Raw genomic sequence first — 26,518 nt, forward strand, 5'->3', positions numbered from 1 at the left:
ATTGGTCAAGATGACAGATAAATTTTGATATTAATATCAAAAATTGATGAACAAATATTTTGCCAAAATTCAGGTACATGGTATCTAAAACTTTGCCCGATAGCTGTGTTTTGGGAAATAAAGACCCCCCCCCAAAAAAAGAAAATTAAAATAGATATTATAATTTACTATTCTGAGTTCTCACTTAAGACTTATAATAATGAGGATTTTTTTCCTTTTTCCATAAACAGGTTCTTGCCTCTTCTTACTCTGTACTCAAAAAGAATGGCTACAGCAAATTACTCACTGATTACTGAGTTTAGACTTATAGGACTGACAGACCAGCCAGAGCTCCAGCTGCCCCTCTTCCTCCTATTCCTTAGCATCTTTGTGGTCACTGCGGTTGGGAACCTAGGCCTGATCATATTGATTAGACTCAGTTCTCACCTTCACACCCCCATGTACTATTTTCTTTGTAGTTTGTCCTTCATTGATCTCTGTCAATTAACTATCACCATTCCCAAAATGCTGGTGACCTTTGTCTCAGAGAAGAATACTATCTCCTATGCTGAGTGCATGACTCAGTTCTATTTTTTTGTCATTTTTGTAATTTCTGAATGTCAAATGCTGCCTGTGATGGCATATGACCACTATGTTGCTATATGTCATCCCCTTCTTTATAGTCTTTTCATGACCTATCAGGTGTGCTTATCATGACACATCAGGTGTATGCATTGGGTCTGGTGGGGGCCACAGCTCACATAGGTTGCTCGCTTAGAGTGCTATTCTGTAAGGAAAATGCCATTAATCATTACTTCTGTGAGCTCCTTCCACTCTTGAAGCTTTCTTGTTCTAGTACCTATGTCAATGAAGTCTTGAATTTGGCCTTTAGTTCATTTAACATCCTTTTCCCAACCCTCATCATTATTTGCTCTTATGTTTTGATCATTTCTAGCATTTTAAAAATTCAATCCACTGAAGGCAGATCAAAAACCTTTAGGACCTGCAGCTCTCATATTGTAGCAGTTGGTGCCTTCTTTGGCTCTGGAGTACCTGGAACTATCTTCAGTCATTTCCATGGATCAGGGAAAAGTGTCGTCTGTCTTTTACATTATCATTGTGCCCATGTTAAATCTTCTCATCTACAGTCTGAGAAATAGGGATGTCAAAATTGCCTTGAACAAAATTATCAAAAGAACATTCCAGTGAAAGGAGAACTATTAGAATAATGAGTTAATGACTTTAGTGCATGCAGGAAAAAAGAGGGGAGAGACCCCAATTGATAAATGGTCAAGGGATATGAACAGACAATTTTCAGAGGAAGAAATTAAAGATATCTATAATCATATGAAAAAATGCTCTAAATCACTTTTGATTGGAGAAATGCAAATCAAAACATCTCTGAGGTACCACATCACACCTATAAGATTGGCAAACATGACAGAACAAGAAAATGATAAATGTTGGAGAGTTGGAAAACCAGTTCATTGTTGGTGGAGTTTTAAGCTCATCCAACCATTCTGGAGAGTAGTTTGGAACTATGCCCAAAAGGCTACAAAAATGTGCATACCCTGTGACCCAGCAATATCGCTACTAGGACTGTATCCTCAAGAGATCATAAAAATGGGAAAGGGTCTCACATGTACAAAAATATTTATAGCGCCACTCTTTGTATTGACAACAACTGGAAGTCAAGGGGATGCCCATCACTTGGGGAATGGCTGAATAAATTATGGTATATGAATGTAATGGAATACTATTGTGCTATAAGAAATGATGAACAAGAAGACTTCAGGGAGTCCTAGAAGGAGTTATATGATCTGATGCTGAGCAAAAGGAGCAGAACCAGGAGAACTTTGTGTACAGCAATGACCACAGTGTGAGAGTTTTTTCTGGTACACTTGGAACTTCGTAATAACGCAATGGTTTTCTAAGGCAAAATGCCTTCCACCCTCAGAGAAAGAACTATGGAATTCATTCACAGAATGTTGCAGAACATGTGTCTGTGTGTGTGTGTGTGTGTGTGTGTGTGTATTATGTTTTTATTTGTTATACAATTTCTTCTATTTTAATTCGTCTACACAGCATGACTATAGTAAAAATGTATTCAGTAGAAAAGTATATGTAGATCCTATACAGAATTGTATGCTGTCTTGGGGAGGGAGGGGGATGATGGGGGGGGGGGGTAAAAATCTAAGTTTTATGGTAGTGATTGTAGAACATTAAAAAAAGTACAATATTTTAAAAAAAACGAAGAGAGGAGAAAGACAGAGACAGAGACAGTGACAGAGGGACACAAAGAAACTTTGCTTTGTACCAATCAGATACTCTTGCCCCACACCTATAAAAACTAAGAAGCACAATCCAGACCTGCTTTTGAAAAATTTCTCAAGCCAGTGTAGGATGGGTCTCTGTTCCTACTTTTGTCCTATTATTTAATACCTCTACAAGTTGCATTCCAAATTAGTAGAGTACCTGTGAAAGTTAATCATTGATCAAACTGCTTCTGATATTTAAAAAGAGATTTTTCTAGTTTAAAAATCTATGTTAGTGCTTAGGCTATATTCCAAAGGCATTCAAAAAACAGTAAAGGACATAACAGTAAAGGACATATTTGTACAATAATATTTATATCAGCTCTTTTCGTGGCTAACTATTGGAAATTGAAAGGATGCCCATCAGTTGAAGACTGGCTAAACAAACTATGGTATATCATTGCAGTGCAATAGTATTGTGTGATAAGAAACTGTAAGCTGAGTGATTTAAAAAATCTGGAAAGACTTACATCAATTGATGCATACTGAAGTGAACAGAAGCAGGAGAACATTATACACAGCAACATCAATATTGTTCAATGAAGAACCATGAATGACTTAGTTATTCTCAGCAGCACAATGATCCAAGACAATCCAAAGGACTGATGATGAAGTGTAATATCCACATCCAGAGAAAACAGTGATAGTGCTTAAATATAGAATGAAACATGCTATTTTTCATTTTCATTTTTTCTCTTACTTGAATGATTTTGTGCAAAATGACTAATATTGAAATGCTTTACATAACTGCACATGTTTAACATTTATATGATTGCTTACAATCTCAGGAAGGGTGGGGGGAGGAGAGAGAGAAGGATAGAATTTGATAATCAAACTTCAAATAAAACTGTTTTTAAAATTGGGAAAAGAAAGAAAAAAAAATGAACTCCATCTCTCAGTGTGATTTCCTCTGGCCATTTTCCAGTAGATAGAAACTATGGACATGGAAAAGAATTACATTTTATGCAATTCTCCCTTTCACACTCCTGCAAATGCTGGGGCTGCCTTTGGAGGTTGTGAGGGCATCATCAACTGAAGTATTATGACAAAGGTCAAATAAATACCTGGTAGGAATTTTGTGGATCATTTTTCTGCCTGAGTACAGAAGTTAGAATAGATAATCCTAGGGTCAAATCCAACACTGAGGTTCTATAATTTCTGTGCATACTGTCTACCGATGGAAATTCTATCCACACCAGAATTCTTCAAACTTTTCACCCTCTCATCTTTGAAGCTGTGTATTTGCAGTTTTCTTTAGAAGAGTTCCTAGTATCATTTAAACAGGGATATTACAAAAGCTAAAATGAAAAATAAATTAGACACATGCTTAGATGAAAGGATTCTAAAGGGAAACAAGGAGAAAGCAAATTTAAGAAAAGGAGTATTGGGGTCTGAGGTTTGCTGACTTTTGCTGGTTGCCTGGCTGTAGGTACCTATAAATAACTTTGGAACTATGACTACAAACACTGAACTCTCTTCCTATGTTGGAGTCCATGAAGTGGTAGCAGAGAGCAGCATAGAGATACTCAGAAGAAAACAGCTCAAAGGAAAGTATAAGAAAAGAGCTATAAATAGAATGTCAATAGATATCCAGTAGAGAGCACAGGAGAAAAAAGAATGTAACTGCAAAAGAATTCAACTCAATGGAGAAAGCAGTTTCACTGATGAAATCAACCAAAGACATCAGTTATGCTGAAACTGATATAATTTGAATCATTCACTTATGTTCCCCCTGTATATGCCTCACCAGATTTATTTCTGAGTAACATGAATTCCTAACACAGTGTTATTCCCTGTATATCAATGGAGTCCTCCCCTCCTGGATCCATTGTTTCTCAGTTTGGTAGCTTAGGTACCACAGGAAAACGACCTGGTAAGAATCAGTTGTGAGAACAAATGGGCAAGTAGGTGAAGCCTCAAGAAATATTGACCCATAAAGAATGTTTTCAGCAGGCTGTGCAGAGCTCTGAGAGTAGCAGCTGGATAAGCAGCATACCTGAACAAATCACTGAATGAAAAATTCTTTCTATAATGCTGACAACAATTGGCCATTGAACCTTTTCTTCAGCAGTTCCAAGTATGAGGAATATAATTGTGGGTATCACTGTTGATTCTCATCATAAAACTTCAAACTATTGCTATTTTTGTTTCTATGGGTATAATAATACTTTAATAATTGGCAATTTTTTAATCTCTATTACGGAATAAGACACTTTCCTTGAGCTTTGGTTAATCAATCTTCTATCTAGCCAGGGATAGACAAAAACACCCTGATGTATATAAATACAAGGATGTCAGAGCTTTGTCCCAGGTCTTAATGTGTAGGAAACACACCTTTTTGGGGTTGCAAAACTTGCCACTCAGCCTATTTACTCCCTTGCTTAAAAAATATTGATGAATACCCCAAGATATACCAGGGGACATTGAGAACTACAGCTCTCTGTGGCAGCACACCTCTAGAAACAATGTCCTTCTAATGTACTGCTTCAACAAAAGGCTCATATACTAGACACCAAGAATCAATAAATGCATTTACAGGAGAGATCACCAGCTAAGGAAGTGCTGCTGGACATGTTTTACTAAGCCAAAAGCTATCTCATTTCACCCCTTTTCACTACATGTTCTAGAACCCTTCTCTATTATCCCTTTTATCCTAAGCTTGCTTTTCATAATTTCATCCATTGGCTGCTGTTTACTGAAAACTAGCACTCTTGTACAGAAACCATCTCTCTGGACACCCTTATCAAGGTTATGAGTGCTCTCTCACATACAGGATCAAGAAGAGAACTTAGTATATTCTTTACTTGGCCTTGCCACCTTAACATATTTAATTTATCTCTTTCACTCAGGTACTATCTTCTCAAGACCCTTATTCTTGTCAGCTATGGAACTCTAGTTTTATTTATCTCTTTCCCAATAAGTTCAGCATCTGATTTTTACACTTCTTATACCTCTTCTTCTCCCCATCATAAACTTTTAGTGCTCTGAGTTGACCCAGTTCCTAAACAGCAGCTAGGTTGAAAGGTAGCCTCAACTTCAGTGGCAGCAATTTTCACCTCCTAGACAGTGTGGAGTATCAGATGTCTGAGGAGAAGGAGATTGAGGGAGTCTCTGCTGGCAAGGAATGCTAAGCCTAGATGTGCTGCCATGATGTAGTCCTGGGAAAAAAGAAATCAGCACACAACCAGTGAGTTTAGAAGCAAGGGCAGGTATGCTGCTGGCTGTGGGCACTTGAAGGAAAGTTGAGTTCTTGGTTTTGGTGCCAGGTCACAGGGGACAACTGAAGGTTGTAGTCACTGGAGCATTCTCAGGTAACAAGAGAACTTCCATAGTGTCCTAGGAGGCCCCACTTGTGAATTGAAGGGGAAAGCACACAGTATGGGTCCAAGACAAAACTCAGAAAATAACAGTATGAGGGATATGGGGCAGAGGCACAATCTACCACATCACAGTATTAAACAGTGATTACAATAATAAGCTGTTATTTTTTTAATGAGCAGACAAAGGGGAAAGAACTCAACCATGGACAATAACTATGAGATAGAGAAAATAGTGCTGGTCTTTAGACAGCAATTCTGAAGCAAAAAATGCCTTTCCTTCCCCGAAAGAGTAATGTCAAATGGTCACCAGTCCAAAAGGAATTCACAGAAAAACACAACAAAATTCAAAAATCAAATAAGAGACATAAAGGAAAAATTGAAGATAAAACTAAGAAGAATCTAAGAAAACAGGAATATTCTAAAAAGAAAATGAGCCAACTGGAAAAGTAGATCCAGAATCTTGAAGAAAATGATTCCTTAAAAGTTAGAATTGGACAAGAGAAAACCAGTGAAGTTATAAGAGACCAAGAAATAATAAAACAAAATATAATGAATGTAAAAAAAAGAGAATGCATAGCATCTTGCAAGAAAAAAACATCTTCTCTAAGGAAAAGGTCAAGAGAGAAAATATAAGAATAATCAGACCACCAAAAGTTACAATCAAAAACATAATCTTCACACAATATATAAGAAATAATTAAAGAAAACTGTACTGAAACATTAGAACAAGTGTCAAAAGAAGAAACAGAAAAAAATCCACTGATAACCATCTGAAAGAGATTCTGCGAGGAAAACCTATAGGAATATTATTTTCAAATTCCAAAACTCCTGGCTCAAAGAGAAAATATTATGCACAACAAGAAAAAAAAATGTAATATGGGAGAACCACAATTAGAATTACATAAGACCTAGCATCAGGCACCTTTAAAGACTGCAGATCTTGGAATGTTTTACATGGAGAAACCAAAGAACTGGGGTTACAGCCAATAATATCATACTCAGCAAAGTTAAGCAATGAAAAAAATGAATTAGTTTTTTGAATGAAATAATGAAATGAAAATGAATGGAGAAAATGGAATTCAATGACTTCAAAGGTTTTCAGGATTTTATTGCAAAAAAGCCCCAACATTTAGTAGAAAATATGACAGACAACATCCAAGAGAAATATAAGGTAAACATCAAAGACTAATTATAAGAAACTCAATAAGGATAAATTGTTTACTTTACAAACACGGAAATGTAAACAATATGTTTAAGATTGTCGTTAATAATTGGGTAATTCAAAAGAAATAGTGAAGTAGACTGGAATATGATGTGATTATAAAAAGCAAAATGATGTCGAAAAAGAGTAATTATTTCATACAAATCAAGTGTGAGAGGAAAAACTGACTCAGAGGAATAAGATGGGGGAGGGAATTGATTAAAGAGGGAATTATACATATACATCTGGAAGAATATAAAATTCTTTTAAACTGAGTAAGAAATATGAAGGTAAGAGTGTGGGGTGGAGGGAGAGTATAAGTGGGGGATATGGAATAGGATAAGATGGGGCACAGAAGGGTGTGTAGTTTAACAGAAATGGTAAAACAGTGTATGATGCCCCCACACACACATATATGCATATGTATATGTATGCATATTTTAGAAGGGAATAAAAATCTTTTAAATTTGGAAAGAAATAAGAGGGTAAGGGGATAGGGTGAGGGTAGAGGATAATTGATGGGTTAGATTAGGGAATAAGAGGGCAAGGTAGCAGGGAGAACTAAAGTACGGTAGTGAGGAGAGAAAGGAATTGGTTGAGGATAGTGAGGAAAATATACAAATAACTAGAGTTTATAATGTCAATGGGATGAATTTACCTATAAAATAAAAATTGACAGTAGATTAAATATTTGAATTCAACAATATATTGCTTTCAGGAAATGCTATATAAATGAGATACATATAAGCATACAAAGATCAGGAGGAGAATTTATTATGTCAAAAGAAACAGAGAGTAATCATGAAAAAGCTGAAGCTAAAATCAAATTTAATCAAAAGAGAAAATGTAAACTAAACCATGTGCAAGTCATATTAATAATAGTTTTAGATCATATGAAATAGCTAAACAGTATTAAAAAATGATAGCATGCCTACCAAAACACAAACAGGAATTAAATGAATATAAACACAAAACACCTTAAATAATAGTTTAGATCTAAATAATTGAAGTGATATTTATTGTGCATAGGTAGGCAAAGCTAATATAATATTTAAAATGGCAGTTTAACCTAATTAATCTATTTATGCAATATCATACCAATTAAACTACTAAAATTTATCTCAGTGAGTCAGAACTTCAAGGAAACCAAAGGTAAAAGACCTGAAGGAACTAAATTCAGTAGTATCAGACCTTAATCCATATTATAAGGTGAGAACAGTGATGAAGTATAAACTGAATAATTTTTGTATTTTACATTAAAATTTGCTTTATCAGTAAAATTACTGTTGCCATGAATAGCAGGAATGGGGGAAAATTGGGGGAGGGGAAGTCATAGAGAATCTTCCAGATAGAATGAAATTAGAAGGGAATATTCCTGTGGTGTAAGAAATGATGAGCTGGGGGCGGAGCCAAGATGGCGGAGTGAAAGCAACGACTCACCTAAGCTCCTGGAAAAACTCCTCTGGATATATCTGAGGGGAGAGTCTGACCAGACTTTGGAGGTGTAGAATCCAGTGGGAGACGGACTTTGACAGATTCGGAGCCCAGGCTGGACTGGAAGGTCCACGGGAGGGATCTGTTCCGCTGGGGTAAGACCCCGGCGCACAGCGCAGCGCGGTCGGCGCGGCAGGGCGGAGGCGACCCAAGGGGCCCGAGAGTGGCGGGCGAGACCAGCGGAGCAGGAGATAAGCCAGGCCGAGCCAACGATATCAGCGCAACAGCCTTTGAAATCTTCAGCCTAAAGACGGGACTTCAGTGGGTCACTACTTGAACATCCAGGAGCTGGGATGCCGTAGTGATCAGTAAGTGCTCTCCCCTCCCCCCCGATGACCATGAGGGAACCATAAAATTCTTCCCCAGATTGATCCCGGATCAGTGGGAGCAGCAGAAGGGGGCGGGTGGTCTCATAACACCAGAGGCTGGAGAGGTGGCAAAGGGGGATTCTTCCTACCGTGGTGGAGGCTATCTGGAGGGTCAGACAACCCAGGGCAGAGAAAAATCCGCACTGAGACCCAAGCAAACCTCAGCCCTGGAGACGAGCCCCAGGAGGGGCGGGAACACGCATTAGCCTCTAGGCGTGCCCCAGCCCTCCAGGGGAAAGGGAAGACAATAGGGAAGCTGGGATCACCATCCCCGGACCTTGCCTTTGCCTCAGGCCAGCTGAGGAGATATCCTGAGACCAGACCACACCTCCCACACACCTATCAAGCTAAACCCAGGGTTGATTTGGGAAACAACAACAACAACAACAAAAAAAGCCTGCTTTTAGCCTAGACAAACATCAACTCAACTTAAAAGATCTGTATCTTCTGACTGAAAGAACCAAAAGCTACAACACTCAGCCAACATCATGAATCGGAAAAAGCAGACGAAAAGTGAAAAAACCATAGAATCTTTCTATGGGGATAAGGACCAAAACACAAACACCAAAGAGGTCAGAGCTGAGACTGTACTTCCATCTGAAACCTCAGATGGGACTATGAATTTCTCGCAAGCACAACTAGATTACCTGGAACGTCTGAAGAAGGATATAAAAGAAAAACTGGCCAATGATTTTAAAACCATAAAAAAAGAATTCACTGATGAGAACATCAATCTGAAAAAGAAAATTGAAGAAATGGAAAAGGAAGTTCAAAAATTAACTGGAGAGAATAATTCCCTAAAAGGAAGAGTTAATCAAACGGAAAAGGAAACTCAAAACCTAATAGGGAAAATTGATCAGATGGAAAAGGAAACCCAAAACCTAACTGGGAAAACTGGTCGAATGGAAAAAGAAGTACAAAAATTAAATGGAGAAAATAGCTCCTTAAAGGGAAAAATTGGCCAGATGGAAAAGGAGATGCGAAAGCTAACTGAAGAAAACAATACGATCAAGATTAGAATTGGGCAAGTAGAAACTAATGACTCAATGAGGCAACAAGAGTCAGTCAAACAAAATCTAAAGAATGAAAAGATGGAAGAAAATCTAAAATATTTAATTGGAAAAACAACTGACCTGGAAAATAGATCCAGGAGAGAAAATCTAAGAATTATTGGCCTGCCAGAAACCCATGATGAAGAAAAGAGTCTGGACAATATCTTCCAGGAAATCATCAAGGAAAACTGCCCAGAAGTACTAGACTCAGAGGGCAAAATAGTCATCGAAAGAATCCACCGTTCCCCACTGGAAAGGGATCCCAAACTCAAAACCCCAAGAAATATAGTTGCCAAATTCCAGAGCTATCAAGTGAAGGAGAAAATACTACAAGCAGCCAGAAAGAAACAATTTAAATATCAAGGTCACACAGTCAGGATCACACAGGACCTTGCAGCTTCTACATTAAAAGATCGAAAGAATTGGAACCCAATATTCCGTAAGGCAAAGGAGTTGGGACTCCAACCGAGGATCAACTACCCAGCAAAGTTCAGCATAACATTTCAGGCAAGGAGAAAGTCATTCAACGAAATAAGGGATTTCCAGAGCTTCCTGACCAAAACACCAGAACTCAATAGACAATTTGATCTTCAAATGCAGGTCTCCAGAGAATCATAAAAAGGTAAACAGAGGGGAAAAAACAAAAACAAAAACTTGCAACTCAATTAGGGCAATCTGTTTACCTCCCTGTAAGGGAAGATGATACCTGTTAATCTTGAGAACTGTGCAGCTATTATGATAAAAGGGATATATGTAGAGGGAACGGGCATAAAGTAAATGATGTCATGGCAAAAATATGATTTAAGTATGAGAAGGGAATGTAATAGGAGGTGTGGAAAGGGGGAAGCAGAAAATGGCAAATTATATCACAGGAAGAAGTACAAAACCATAGTAGAGGGAAGGAGGGGAGGGAGATGAGCATTGTTTGAGAGGTACTCTCATCTGATTTGTTCAAAGGAGGGAACAATAACCTTAAGCAGATAATCCTAACTAGCTCTATAGGTAGTAGGAGGGGAAGGGGGAAGAAAGGGGAGGGTGGCTAAAAGGGAGGAAAGAAGCAATAAGAGTAAAGGGGACTAAAAGGGAGGGGGGCTAAAAGAAGGAGGGGAAGGCTGCAGGAGGAGGGGGAGAAAAGTGAATACTATTGAGGAGGGGAAGGGAGACGGGAGAGTTAAAAGCACAAATGGTGGGAAAGAGGGTGGAGGGAAATACACAGATTGTAATCATAACTGTGAATGTGAATGGGATGAACTCTCCCATAAAACGGAGACGGATAGCAGAATGGATTAAAAGCCATAATCCAACAATATGCTGCTTACAAGAAACACATTTGAAACGGGGGGATACACATAGGATAAAGGTCAAAGGATGGAGCAGAATATATTGTGCTTCAGCTCATGTAAGAAAGGCAGGAGTAGCAATCCTAATCTCAGACAAAGCAAAAGCAGAAATAGATCTAATCAAAAGGGACAAGGATGGAAACTATATCCTACTAAAAGGCACCATAGACAATGAAGCAATATCATTACTAAACATGTATGCTCCAAGTGGTATAGCATCCAGATTCTTAGAGGAGAGGTTGGGGGAGTTGAAGGAAGAAATTGATAGCAAAACTATACTAGTGGGGGACCTCAACCTCCCCCTCTCTGAACTAGATAAATCCAACCTTAAAATAAACAAGAAAGAGGTTAAGGAGGTAAATAAAACTCTGGATAAGGTAGATATGATAGATCTTTGGAGAAAATTAAATGGGAATAGAAAGGAATATACCTTTTTCTCAGCGGTACATGGAACATTTACAAAAATTGACCATGTACTAGGACATAAAAATCTCACAATCCAGTGCAGAAAGGTAGAGATAATCAATGCATCCTTTTCAGATCATAATGCATTAAAAATTACATGTAATAAAAGGCCATGGAAAGAGAAAGAAATGATGAGCTGCTTTATTTAGAAAAATATGGAAAGACTTGGACTTATGAAGGAAGATACTATCTACCTACAGCAAAACAGATGACAAGTAGAAATAAACATAATGTAGTCATGCAGTCTTACACATATGTGTTTAAGTAAGTGAGATATAATCTGCATATTTATGGATATCTACGTATATGTCGATTTACTTATGAGTGTATATATATATATATATGAGTGTGTATATATATATATATCATGAATTTCATGATTATATGTATGCATGCATACATATATATACACATATATTTATATGTATAGGTGCACACACACATATGTGATTTACAAAAATTATCTATCATGAATTGTTGCTCTATTTCTACGGATTTGCTACTATGTAGAGGGTTTTTATGTGCCTATGTACATTATGTGGGTCCACATAAATCTGTCTAGAAGTGATTAACATACAGGTGAGAAGAGATTTCTCTAGGGCCTCCTCTCCTCCGTCCTCAAAAGAGCCTGATGAAGCAGGAGATTGGTGCTATGAAGAATATAAAAATAAGTAATAACATAAGAAAATGGATAAAACCTGCATTCTGTAAGTTACTATAAAAGTAACCATTGAAGTCAAAAAATAGAGACTACTGAGTGGGGTAAATGTAGACTCTTAAACCTAATTCTCTGTTGCAAGAAAACTCTACCACCATGGAGACCTCTAGTCACACCTGTAAATGGTTGGTTGGCTGGTTATTGTCCTTCATCTTCAAAGAGGACTAAAATGACACCACCATGATAAAGTGAAATCTCAGTGTGTCTGACTACATCCCCATTGGCATACAGTTTTATATAGGTTCTACACATACATTTCTATTAAATACATTTTCACTTTAGTCTTGTTACATAGAAGAATTAAAATCATAAAACAAACCAAAATATAGTACAAAAGAAAATGATCTCCTTTAATGTGCAATCAAACTCCATATTTCTTTCCCTGGGTGTGGAAGGCATTTTGGGAAAATTTGGGAATTTTTTAATTCCTTGCATTGCAATGCGAAGTACTAAGTTTACCAGAAAAATTTCTTGCACACTGTGGTTGTTGCTGTGTACAAAGTTCTCCTCATTCAGCTCCTTTCACTCAGCATCAGTTCATATAAGTCTTTTGAAGTCTTCCTGTTCATCACTTTTTAGAACACAATAGTATTCCATTTTATTAATATACCACAGTTTATTCAGCCATTCCCCAATTTATGGGCATCCTCTCGATTTCCAATTTTTGGCCACCACAAATAGAGCTGTTATAAATATTTTTATACATGTGGGGCTCTTTCTGACTTTTATGATCCCTTGGGGATACAGTCCTAGAAGCAGTATTGCTGGGTCAAAGGGTATGCACATTTTTTATAGCCCTTTGGGCATAGTTCCAATTTGCTCTCTAGAATGGTTGGATCAGCTCACAGCTCCACCACCAATGAATTAGTGTTCAACTCTCCCAAATCTTCTCCACCATTTATCATCTTCCTGTTTTGTCATGTTAACCAATCTGATAGTTGTGATATGGTATCTCAGAGTTGTTTTGATTCGCATCTCTTTAATTAATACTGATGTAGAGCATTTTTTCATTTGACTATAGAGAGCTTTAATTTCTCCCTCTGAAAACTGCCTCTTCATATCCTTTGACCATTTATCAGTTGGGGGTTGACTTGTATTCTTGTACATTTGACTCAGTTCTCTATTTATTTTAGAAATGAGGTCTTTATCACAGACATTTTTGCAGAAATTCTTTTCCAATTTTCTGCTTCCCTCCTAATCTTGCTTACATTGGGCTTGGTTGTGCAAAAACTTTGCAGTTTAATGTAATCAAAATTATCCATTTTGCATTTTATAATGCTTTTTGTCTCTTGTTTAGTCAAAAATTCTTCCCTTCTCCACAAATCTGATAAATACATTATTTCTTGCTCCATTAATTTGTTTATAGTATTAATCTTTATACCTAGATCATGTACCCATTTGGACTTTATTGCTGTGTACAGTGTCAGGCATTGGTCTATGCCTAGTTTCTGCCACACTGTTATACAGTTTTCACAGCAATTTTTGTGGAACAATGAGTTTTTATCCCAGAAGCTGGGGTTCTTGGGTTTATCAAACAGTAGAGTTCTATATTCATTGCCTACTGTATCTTGAGTACCGAGATTTTCCACTTGTCTACTCTTCTGTTTCTTAGACAGTACCAAGTGGTTTTGATAATTGCTACTTTGTAATACAATTGCGATCTGGTAAAAGTAGGCCACCTTCCCTAGCATTTTTTTCATTAGTTTCCTTGCTATTCTGGACATTTTGTTCTTCCAGATGAATTTTGATATTATTTTTTCTAGCTTTTCAGAATAATTATCTGATACTTTGATTGGCATGGCACTGATTAAGTAGATTAATTTAGGTAGAATTGTCATTTTTATTATATTTGCTTGGCCTACCCATGAGCAACTGAGATAGATCTTATCACTTACTTAGATAGACCACTTACTTAGATCTGAGTTTACTTGTGGAAAAAGTGTTTTGTAATTGTGGTCATATACTCCCTGGATTTGATTTGGCAGGTAGACTCCGAAATATTTTATAGTGTTTACCCTAGCTTTAAATGGGATTTCTCTTTCTATCCCTTGCTGTTGAGTTTTGTTACTAATATTCAGAAATGCAAAAGATTGGTGTGGGTTTACTTTGTAATCTGAAGCTTTGCCAAGGTTGTTTATTATTTCAAGTAGTTTTTTACTTGAATCTCTTGGATTCTCTCTATATATCATCATAACATCTGCAAAAAGTGATAACTGAGTTTCTTTTTTGCTTATTCTAATTCCTTCAATTTCTTTTTCTTCTCTTATTGCTACAACTAACATTTCTAGTACCATATTGAATGGTGATAATGATAATGGTAATATTGAGTGGTTATAATGGACATCTTTGTCCTACCTCTGATCTTTTGGAAATGCATCTAGCTTATCTCCATTGCATATAATGTTTACTGAAAATTTCAGGTAGATACCGCTTATTATTTTATGGAGAGTTCCATTTATTCCTATGCTCTCCATTGTTTTCAACAGGAATGGGTGTTGAATTTTTTCAAAAGCTTTTTCTCCATCTATTGAGATAATCCTGTGGTTTCTGTTCATTTTATTGTTGATATGATCAATAATGCTAATAGTTTTCCTAATATTGAACCAGCCCTGAATTCTTGATATAAATCCCACCTGATCATAATGTATTATTCTCATGATAAATTGCTGTATTCTTTTTGTTAAATCTTATTTAAAATTTTTGCCTCTATATTCATTAGAGCAATTGATCCATAATTTAATTTTCTTTCTCTCTTTTGATTTTTTCTTGTTTAGGTATCAAAACCATATTTGTATCATAAAAGGAATTTGGGAGGACTCCTTTTCCCCCGGTTGCTCTAAATAGTCTAAATAGTATTGGAATTAACTGTTCTTTAAAGGTTTCATAGAATTCACTTGTAAATCCATCTAGCCCTGGAGATTTTTCCCTAGGAAGTACATTGATGGTTTGTTCAATTGCTTTTTCTGAGATGGGATTATTTAAGTATCCAATTTTCTCTTCAGTTACTCTGGGCAATTTATATTTTTTAAAATAATCATTCATCTCATTTCGATTGTAGAATTTATGGGCATACAGTTGGGCAAGGCATTTCTAATCATTGTTTTAATTTCCTCCTAGTTGGAGGTGAGTTCCCCCTTTTCATTTTTGACATTGGTAATTTAATTTTTTTCTTTCCTTTTTTTTTAATCAAATTGACCAAAAGTTTACTGATTTTTATAGGTTTTTTCATAAAATGTTTTTCTTTTTATTTATTAGTTTAGTCATTTATTAGTTTATTTATTAGTTCAATAGTTTTCTTAATTTCAATTTTATTAATCTCTCCTTTGGTTTTCAGTATTTCTAATTTGGTATTTCCTAGAGGATTTTCAATTTATTCTTTTTCTAGCTTTATCAGTTGCATCCGCAATTTACTGACCTCTTCTTTCTCTATTTCATTCTTATAAGCATTCAAACATATAAAACTTCCTGTAAGAACTGCTTTTGCAGTATCCCATAAGATTTGGTAGGTTGTCTCATTATTGACATTCTCTTGAATGAAGTTCTTGATTGTTTCTATGATTTGTTTTTCAACCCCCTAATTCTTTAGTATTATATTATTTAGTTTACTATTAATTTTTTGTCCTCTTTCCATGACCTTTTATTACATATAATTTTCATTTCATTATGATCTGAGAAGGATGCATTGATTATCTCTGCCTTTCTGCGCTGAATTGTGAGGTTTTGATGTCCTAGTACATGGTCAATTTTTGTAAATGTGCCATGTACCTCTGAAAAAAAGGTATATTCCTTTCTGTCCTCATTCAATTTTCCTCAGTGATCTATCATATCTAACTTATCCAGAGTTCTATTCACCTCCTTAACTTCTTTTTTGTTTATATTGAGGTTAGATTTATCAAGTTCAGAGAGGGGGAGGTATATATATATATGTATGTATGTATGTATGTATGTATGTATGTATGTGTATATATATATATAGGGGAGGAGTGTGAACATTTCTGAAAGCCACTTCTCATCTGGAATTGGTTAAAGAGGGAACAATATATCTGCAAAGGTATACTAGTCTTCTAAATTGAAAAATAAATATTTAGATAAAGGGATGGGGGGAGGGAAAGGATAAGGACAAGATAAGTAATAGGATAAGATGGGGTATAGAAAGGTGTGTAAATTAACAGAAATTGGAAGAAAAAAGAAATGGGAAAAAGTGGGAACAACATAGAATTTAGAAGGGTATAAAAATCTTTTAAATTTGAAGAGAAATAAGAGGGCCAAGGGATGGGGTATAGGAAAAGGATAAAAGAGGAATTATTGGAGGGGATAGGATAAAGTATAAGAGAGCAAGTTAGTAGGGAGAAGTAAAGTAGAGAAGTGAGAAGGGATACGAATTGAGTGAAAGGAGAGTGAGGAAAATAGGAAGGAGCAAAATATACAAATAATTATAGCTTAGAATGTGAATGGGATGAATTTACTCATAAACTGACAGCAGATAAGAACTTGAATTCAACAATAACTTGCTTTCAGGAAATTATATAACAATGAGATACACAAATATAATATAAAGATCAGGAGTAGATTTTATGTAAAAAAGCTGGAGAAGAAATCTACACTATGTGTCAGCCCTATTAATAATAATTGTAGATCATATAAAAGAGCTAGATGGTGTAAAAATATGATAGTATGCGTCCAAAACAGACACAGGATCTCAATGATTATAAACATAAAGACTTTTTATAGAAAGTAGATTTAAATAATTGAAGTAATATTTATTGTGAATGGGTAGGTAAAGCTTATCTATTTTTAATGGTAATTATACCTAATTGATTTATTGATGTAGTATCATACTAATTAAATTACTAAAAATATATATATATATATCTTAATGAGCCAGAAAAAAATAATCAGGGTTTACTATTAAGGGTTGAACAGGAAGAGCAAGTGTCAAGGACTTCAAGGAAACCAGGGGGAAAAGATCTGATGGAACTAGATTCAGTAGGATCAGACTTTAATCCATATAATAAAGTGAGAGTAGTGTTGAATGAATAAAATGAATAATTTTGATTATTTTAAACTAAAATTTCTTCTATCAGTAAAACTTTTGTTAACAAGAATAGAGGGAATGGGACAGATGCAGACCAGTGCAGAGCGCAGACTAGCAGTGAGCACAGACTAGCATGGCATGCAGACCAGCATGGAGCACAGACCAGCATAGAGCAACAGGGACAGGACCCAGAACAGGATTCATGGTGCCACTGGCAGGAGTTCCTTGATTCCTCAACCCACAAATGCCACAGATAGCTTCAAAGGTCAGTGGAAAGGCTCTGGCAGCTGCCATTTTCAGAGTCCTCCACCTAGAGCCCTTGGGGGACTTGAAGGATTTATCTAATCTCAGCCCTGAGTGGCAGCCCTGGGAGACCTCTACCTAAAGCCCCTGGGGAAATTGAGGCAGTGATCTGATTCTCATCCCTCAGCTCGACCCAGGGGTGAGGAGAAGCACTGACTGTGGAGTTGGAGGCTGCTACGGTGCAGAAATTCAACTGCAGATTCTAAGCAGAAAAGATTTTGATTGTTCCCAGAGCAGTGTGCAAGTCAGGAGAGGAGTAAACACCTCTCCCCGGACTGTGCCACCTTGGAGGAACTAAGACCTTATAGGTCCCCAGAATATACTTTCTTCTTCACAAAAGTCTCAAAAGTCAAGTAACTGGAAGTGAAAATGCCCCCAAAAGGGAGAAAAAAAGACTATAGAAGGTTATTTTCTTGGTGAACAGGTATTTTATTCCATCCTTTCAGATGAGGAAGAACAAAACTTAACATCAGAGGAAGTCAAGGCTTCTGTGTCCAAAACTTCTGAAGAAGGTTATATTTTGGTTAAACAGGTATTTTATTCCATCCTTTCAGATGAGGAAGAACAGAACATAGCATCAGAGGAAGTTAAGGCTTCTGTGTCTAAAACTGCCAAAATGAATACGCAATTGGTCTCAGGCCATGGAAGAGGTCAAAAAGGATTTTGAAAATCAAGTAAGAGAAGTGGAGGAAAAATTGGGAAAAGAAATGAGAGTGATGCAAGAAAATCATGAGAAGTAAGTAAGCAGCTTGCTAAAGGGGACTCAAAAAATGCTGAAGAAAATAAGACCTTTAAAAATAGACTAACTCAATTGGTGAAAGAGGTCCAAAAAGCCAATGAGGAGAATAACGGTTTAAAAAGCAGAATTAGTCAAATGGAAAAGGAGGTTCAAAAGCTCACTGAAGAAAATGGTTCTTTAAAAATTAGAATGGAACAGATGGAAGTTAATGACTTCATGAGAAATCAAGAAATTACAAAACAAAACCAAAAGAAAGAAAACATAGAAGATAATGTGAAATACCTCATTGGAAAAACAATTGACCTGGAAAATAAATCCATGAGAGACAATTTAAAAATTGCCATGATCAAAAAAAGAGCCCAGACATCATCTTTCATGTAATTACCATGGAAAACTGTCCTGATATTCTAGAACCGGAGGGCAAAATGTTGAAAAAATCCACAGATCACTTCCTGAAAGAGATCAAAAAAGAGAAACTCCCAGGAATATTGTAGGCAAATTCCAGAGTTCCCAGGTCAAGGACAAAATAATGCAAGCAGCTAGAAAGAAACAGTTTGAGTATTGTGGAAATACAATCCCCTCCAATCACCTACCCAGCAAAACTGAAAATAATACTTCAGGGGAAAAAAATGGTCATTCAATGAAATAGAGGACTTTCATGTATTCATGATGAAAAGACCGGAACTGAATAGAAAATTTGGCTTTCAAACACAAGAATTAAGAAAGGCATGAAAAGGTAAACAGGAAAGAAAAAACATAAAGGATTTTCTAAAGTTGAACTGTTTACATTCCTACATGGAAAGATAATATTTGTAACTCGTGAGACTTTTTTCAGTCCTTGGGTTGTTGGAAGAATTACACACACACACGCGCACACACACCCACACCCACACACACACCACATAGATGGAGAAAACAGCATGAGTCGAATAAGAAGTGATGATAACTAAAAAACAAAATAAAATTGAGGGGTGAGAAAGGAATATTTTGGAAGGAGAAAGGGAGAGATGAAATGAGGTAAATTGTTACACATCAAAGAGGCAAGAAAAAACTTCTTTAGTGGAGGAGAAAAGGGACAATGTGAGACAGAAAAAAGGAAGCTTACTCTTTTCGCATTTGGCTTGAGAGAATGACATGCTCACTCAGTTTGGTATGAAAGTATATCTTGCACTACAGAAGGCTAGTGGAGAAGGGGACAAGTGGGATGAGGGAGATGATAGAAGAGAGGGCAAATGGGAAAAGGGAGTAATCAGAAGTAAACACTTTTGGGGAGGGACAAAGTCAAAAGAGAGAATAGAATAAATGGGGAGCAGGATAGGATGGAGGGAAATATAGTCAGTCTTACACAATGTAACTATTATAGAAATCTTTTGCAAAACTACACTTATATATATCCTATATTGAATTGCCTGCCTTTTCAGTGGGGATGAGTGGGGAAGGAGGAAGAGAGAGAAGCTGGAATTCAAAGTATTAGGAATGAATGTTGAGAACTGTTTTTACATACATGTGGAAAATAAGAAATACAGATAATCCTATCTTGCCCTGCAAGAAAAGAGAGAATGGTATATGAGAAGGGAGGGGTGTGATAGAAGGGAGGGCATATTGAGGGAAGGGGTAATCAGAATGCAAGGGGTTATGGAGTGGGAGAGGGGAGAGACAGGGAGAAAATTTGGAACTCAAAATATTGTGGAAATGAATATTGAAAACTAAAAATAAATAAACATAAAAAAAGAAAATTAAAAAATAGAGGGAATGCAGAAAAATCAGGGGGGAAAATTTCATAAAGAATCTCCCAGATAGAATGCAATTAGTTTGTAATATTTTTATGGTGTAGGAAATGATGACCTTGTGCATTTAGAAAAATATGGAAAGATTAAGGCTTATGAAGGAAGATGCTATCCACTTAAAAACCAACAGATGACAAGTGGATATAAGCATAATGCAGTCATAAGTATATGCATTTGAATGTACACATGTATATATGTGCATATCTATGTAAACTGATATATGTCAGTACATAGATAATTGTATGTATGTGTATGTGTGTGTATATATAGGCACAGACACACATGTGTGTGCATATACATATATACATGTGTGTGTGATTGTGCATATATGTATGTACACATATATACACACATATATACATGTGTGTGTATGTCGTCTACATTTCATTATAACCTTCAGGTGGGGGAGGAAGTGGGGAGAAAAAGAGGAAAGATGAACAGCACAGGACAAAAGAAAACATAGAAGGAAAGTAAAGACTGACAGTTTTAGAAATAATGTGTAACATTCATTGCATATCTCTTCTTGAAATGGAAATCTATTGCTTTATGTTGAATCCTCTCTTATGTTCTGCTGTGCATGTCAAAATGATTTTTTGCTTTTTTTATGTAGTACTTAAATTTAAAATAAATTAAAATATAATAAAAAAATTAAGATGAAAAAAAACTTAAGAGGTAGAGAAAAATATTAATGACTTCTTCCAAAAAATGGGGGAATCCCTTATGAGATAAATCTCTATGGAAACCTGTGTCTGTATTACTAATGAAGTCCCAAGCTTCTTATCAACCACCATAAAATCTTAAGAAACATCATCAGGAGCTCTCTTGACAGTGATAAACACTGTTTATTTCCCTGTATCTGAAAAGGATACTCTGGATAAAGTTGCAGTTAGGAATAATCATCTACAAATCAAATCAATTACCAAAGCATTTCAGAGATAGTTCTGTGCCCTAATTCTCATCATCACTAAAAGCTGTAGAAGCCTCTATACTTGGACCGTAACAACCTTAATATAAGACATTGATCTTTCTGGACTCTGCATAAAGAGACTCTAAGATCCAATGCTAGAGGGTAAGTATTTGATCATTTCAAAATTGTTCTTCCCTCTAAACAGAGATTTATGGAACCTCAGGACTTTACTAAGTAAAAGGCATCTTCATATTGTGTCACTGACAAAGCATGAAGCTGAAGACTGGAAACAGGTGGTTTCGATAGCAGAGATTTTGGAGGTGTGAGGAACTCAAGCTCAGAATGATGGAACTGTCATCTTTTAGAGTTATTAGGGAACTTCCATCTAGTCCAAGCCATACGCTACGCTTCCCCCAATACCCATACAGCAGTGGTAGTCTTGAAGACCTGCTCTGAGGGGATAATCTACTACTACCAAGGCAACAGACGTCACTTTGGGTTGTGTATATTTGGTCGAGATGTATGTGCTCACATCAAATCTAAATTTGTTTCTTTGTACTTTCATACATTGTGCTTGGTTCTATTCTTTGGAGACAAACTGAACAAGGCTAATCCCTTTCCAACATTAGAGCCCTTAAAATACTTGGAAACAATTGCCATATTCCTCTGATTTTTCCCCTCAAAATTTGCAAAGTAGTTGAAATTATTCTTACAATGTACTAATTCACATATTCATTCGTGATCATCACTGATCTTTTCTGAATGTTCTCCAACTTGTGAATGTCCTTCCTAAACTATGGCAAATAGAACTGAATAAAATGTCCCCATTGTGGATTGACCAAAGCAAAGTATGGTAGAACCAACAGAACTATCACAGAAGCCTCTGTCTGCGTATTAGTAATGAATTCCCAGGAATACTGGAAACAATCATAAAACCTTTAAGATATATCAGCAGCAATTTTGATCACACTTTTGATTCCTGGAAGTTAAGACTCTCTTCATGTAGTCCAGAAGTACATTCATTTTTTTGTTTGCTTGTTTCTTTTTTGGCTACCGCATTATATTTCTTAATTATATTGAGTTTATAGTCAACTAAAAAACCCACATCTTTGTCAAACAAACTGACTTTTAAAAATATCTCTCTGTTTGGATTATTGATGCACATTTTATCTTTCAAAAATTTACATCACGATGTCTTTATTAAGTTTCATCACATTAAATTCAGCCCAGTTTTGTAAACTGTCATGATACTGTTGGCTCATGTATAGAGAAAACTATAAATTTACAGCAGCTGTAAGTTACTCACCTGTCCAAATTTTGAGTAGTGTTTGGATTTGGTAAACTTATCATCTATGCTTATGTCATACATAACCAAACAAGACCAAGCAAAAATTGCTGACACATTTTATTAGAGACTGCCTTTCAAGGTAACTTTTAAAAATTTTGTTCACTTTTTGTGCATCTACTAAATTGCAATTCTGTCCAATCCATAACCCTAGATTTTTCTCCAATAGGCTTCTTGTGAAATGTTTGATAAATTTAGGCCTATTGCATACTATAGCAGTTTCCTCACTGGACATCATATTAACATGCAGTTCTAGAAAAAACTATCTATTTTGAGTCCTTAAGAACTATCTCCACAGAGGACAACCAGATTTCCTTCTCAGTTCATTGATTTTCAAGTGCTTGTCTTAGCAATAACTGTGTTTCTCTAACACTTTTTTCTCACTATCATCAAAAAGGAGACAGAGTCCACGGTCCTCAATTTAGAAACCTCCAAACATATTTTCCGGACAGTTCATTAGCTATGGAGAGAATTTACAAGATTTAATATCAAATAGCTCAATTGAAGAGATGAAAGAAATGTACCTCTTCCTGAACTGCATGAGTATAAGACAATGGATGATATTAACATTGTCTTTCTTATCCTGACTGCTATTATAACAACTGTAGAAAGGCATTATTTAAAATTCAGCATAACCACTACCATTATTGGCATCAAATGATAATTAATTTTAAGTTATGTCTTTTATGCTTTACTATCTGTGAGAATTAGAGCCTTAATATTCTCTAAGATTTTTATACATGTAATACCCACTTCAATATTTGCTGCACACACCATAGGTTGCAAGCAATGGAATTTGAAGCTATGAATGGTTATAAGAATAAAAATAATCATCATGATATATTGGAGAGAAGATCAGGCATGGATTTTGCCACCAGGCTGGTATACATGAATTATGTAATTGTGAAAGTTGATAGTCATTAGCTGTTTGAAGGAAAACAAAATTAGATAAAAAGATTAGATGACTGTATGCAATTTTATTCTTCTGTCTGAAGTTATTTTTGAGATTGGTAAGAATGAGGTCATCCTCTTTGTTGTTGTTTCTGTTTTTTCTTCATGTTTAGAGTTTCTTGCCTCAATCTACTCAACAATCAAAAAGAATGGAGAAAGGAAATTATTCACTAGTGACTGAGTTCATCCTCATAGGGCTAACAGACCAGCCGGAGCTCCAGATGCAATTCTTCTTCTTTTTCCTGGGGATTTACATTATCACAGTGGTGGGAAACCTGGGTGTGATAATATTGATTAGACTCAGTTCTAACCTTCACACCCCCATGTACTATTTCCTCTGCAGTTTGTCCTTCATTGATCTCTCTCAATCAACTGTCATCACTCCCAAAATGTTGGTGAACTTTTTATCAAAGAAAAGCACCATCTCTTATCTTGACTGCATGACACAGTTCTATTTTTTTACCTTTTTTGTGATTTCTGAATGTCAAATGTTGGCTGTGATGGCATATGACCGTTATGTTGCTATATGCCATCCCCTTCTTTATAGTCTTATGATGTCTCATCAAGTGTGCTCATTGTTGGTGAGTGGAGTGTATACATTGGGTCTGGTGGGGGCCACAGCTCACACAGGCTGCTTGCTTAAACTGCTCTTCTGTAAGAATAATGCCATTAATCATTACTTCTGTGATCTCCTTCCACTCTTGGAGCTCTCTTGTTCTAGTACCTATGTCAATGAAGTGGTACTTCTGTCACTCTGCACATTTAATATCCTTTTTCCAACATTAACAATTATTTGCTCTTATGTTTTTATCATTGCTAGCATTTTAAAAATTCAATCCACTGGAGGAAGATCAAAAGTCTTCAACACCTGCAGCTCCCATACTGCAGCAGTTGGTGTCTTCTTTGGCTCTGGTGTATTCATGTACCTGCAGCCATCTTCAGTCAGTTCCATGGATCAGAGGAAAGTGTCCTCTGTGTTTTATACAATCGTAGTGCCCATGCTAAACCCCCTTATTTATAGTGTGAGAAACAAGGATGTCAAAATTGCCTTGAAGAAAGTGATGAAAAGAACATTCTTTTGAAAGGAACAATATCAGAGTAACTGGTGTAATGGAAGTTGGAATTCTGAGGAGAGAGACAGAGAAATATAGTGACAGAGAAAGACAGGGAGAGAGGTGGGAGGAGAGGTAGAGGGAGGGAGGGAGGAAGAGAGGGAGAGGGAGAGGGAGAGAGAGAATGAGACATTTGTACAAAGTAGATATCACATGCTACACAAATAATCAATTTCAATTCCAAGTGAGAAATGCTTTGAAGACATATCTTAAACCATATTAAACTGGATTTCTCTTCCCACACTTGTATTCTTCTTATAACTCTGACTTGAATATCAAAATGCCTGTGAAAGTCATCCATGGATTGATCTACTCCTTATATTGAAAGAGATGGTTCTTCTAGCTTAAAAAAGATGTATGGAAATGTAATTATCATGGATAACCTTCTGTGGAGCAATGGTTGCAACAACTAGAGGTTAAATTTCCAAGCTTTCACAACATGAATGATACAGATAATATTAGACCTAGATGAGGATTTTAAGAATTGCAATATCTGCCCACTTGTTTTTCAGTTGAAGAAATCATACCACAAAGAGGATAAGTGAGTTGTCCAAGTCACAGAACAAGTTAACAACAAACCAAATTCTTGTACTTCGTCTTTTAACTCTTGGTCTTTTTATCCTCTCCTAAACATTATGTGGTCATCAATGTGAAAGAATTAGAAGGTGGAAAACAGGCAGAGCCAAGATGGCAGAGTAGAAAGACACACATACGCTAGCTCCGAACCCACAGCCCATAAAATATCTGTAAAGAACTCCCAACAAATTCTGGAGCAGCAGAAGCCACAGAACAACAGAGTGGAGGAGATTTCTGTTCCAGAGAGCCCTGAAAACCTCTTGCAAAAGGTCTGTCGCGTCCCAGACCTGGAGCTGAGCCCAGCCTTGCCTGGGCTGCACCGCACCAAGAGGAGCAAATCCAAGCAGGCTTCAGGGACAGAATCTCCAGCAGCCACACAGGTCCCTCCACCCACAAGCTCCAAAGGTTGGTGAGAGGGTCTTCTTGGCTTGCTGAGAGGGGAGTGGGGTCCCTCCATAACTCAGGCCCCCACAGAAGGCAGAAGAGGAGGGGGCAGCAGACCAGGGCTCCCCAAGCAGGCATTAGCTCGGATCCATTGTTGAAAGTCTCCACATAAACCCCTGAGGGAACTGAGTCCTGTGAGGCAGCCCTGTCCCCACCTGAACACCTGAACTTAATTTCACACTGAATAGCAGACCTGCCCCCACCAAAAGCCCTGAGGCTGGGAAGCAGCATTTGAATTTCAGGCCCCAAGCTCTGGCTGGGAGGATCTGGAGGCAAAGTGGGTGTGAAGAGAATACTCAGAAGTCAAGTCACTGGCTAGGAAAATGCCCAGAAAAGGGAAAAAAAATAAGACCATAGAAGGTTACTTTCTTGGTGAACAGGCATTTCCTCCCTTCCTTTCTGATGAGGAAGAATAATGCTTATCATCAGGGAAAGACACAGCAGTCAAAGCTTCTGTATCCCAGCCCACCCAATGGGCTCAGGCCATGGAAGAGCTCAAAAAGGATTTTGAAAATCAAGTTAGAGAGGTGGAGGAAAAACTGGGAAGAGAAATGAGAAAGATGGAAGAAAAGCATGAAAAGCAGGTCCACACCCTGCTAAAGGAGTCCCAAAAAAATGCTGAAGAAAATAACACCTTGAAAAATAGGCTAACTCAATTGGCAAAAGAGGTTCAAAAAGCCAATGAGGAGAAGAATGCTTTCAAAAGCAGAATTAGCCAAATGGAAAAGGAGGTTCAAAAACTCACTGAAGAAAATAGTTCTTTCAAAATTAGAATGGAACAGATGGAGGCTAATGACTTCATGAGAGACCAAGAAATCACAAAACAAAACCAAAAGAATGAAAAAATGGAAGATAATGTGAAATATCTCATTGGAAAAACAACTGACCTGGAACATAGATCCAGGAGAGACAATTTAAAAATTATGGGACTACCTGAAAGCCATGATCAAAAAAAGATCATCTTTCATGAAAGTATCAAGGAAAACTGCCCTGAGATTTTAGAACCAGAGGACAAAATAAATATTCAAGGAATCCACAGATCACCACCTGAAGGAGATCCAAAAAGA

The 26,518-nt window shown here is 36.7% G+C and overlaps 1 protein-coding gene and 1 pseudogene across 1 annotated transcript; both read left to right on the forward strand.

The window, feature by feature from the left end:
* The first annotated feature begins 264 nt into the window (after positions 1–264).
* LOC140509018 (olfactory receptor 8G50-like) lies at positions 265–1,188 on the forward strand (annotated as a pseudogene).
* A 22,280-nt stretch (positions 1,189–23,468) lies between these two features.
* LOC140507748 (olfactory receptor 8G1-like) lies at positions 23,469–26,255 on the forward strand. Its single transcript, XM_072615688.1, has 2 exons — positions 23,469–24,377; positions 26,130–26,255. The coding sequence occupies exons 1-2, from the start codon at positions 23,469–23,471 to the stop codon at positions 26,253–26,255; spliced, it is 1,035 nt and encodes a 344-aa protein (XP_072471789.1).
* The last annotated feature ends 263 nt before the right edge of the window (positions 26,256–26,518 follow it).

Source organism: Notamacropus eugenii, chromosome 5, assembly GCF_028372415.1.
Source record: "Notamacropus eugenii isolate mMacEug1 chromosome 5, mMacEug1.pri_v2, whole genome shotgun sequence".
Classification (NCBI taxonomy): Eukaryota; Metazoa; Chordata; class Mammalia; order Diprotodontia; family Macropodidae; genus Notamacropus; species Notamacropus eugenii.

Coding starts and splice junctions, on each gene's coding strand:
- LOC140507748 (XM_072615688.1), top strand. CDS start 23,469: ATGGAGAAAGGAAATTATTCACTAGTGACTGAGTTCATCCTCATAGGG. Junction 24,378..26,129: donor TCAAAATTGCCTTGAAGAAA/GTGATGAAAAGA, acceptor AGGTTCAAAAAG/CCAATGAGGAGAAGAATGCT.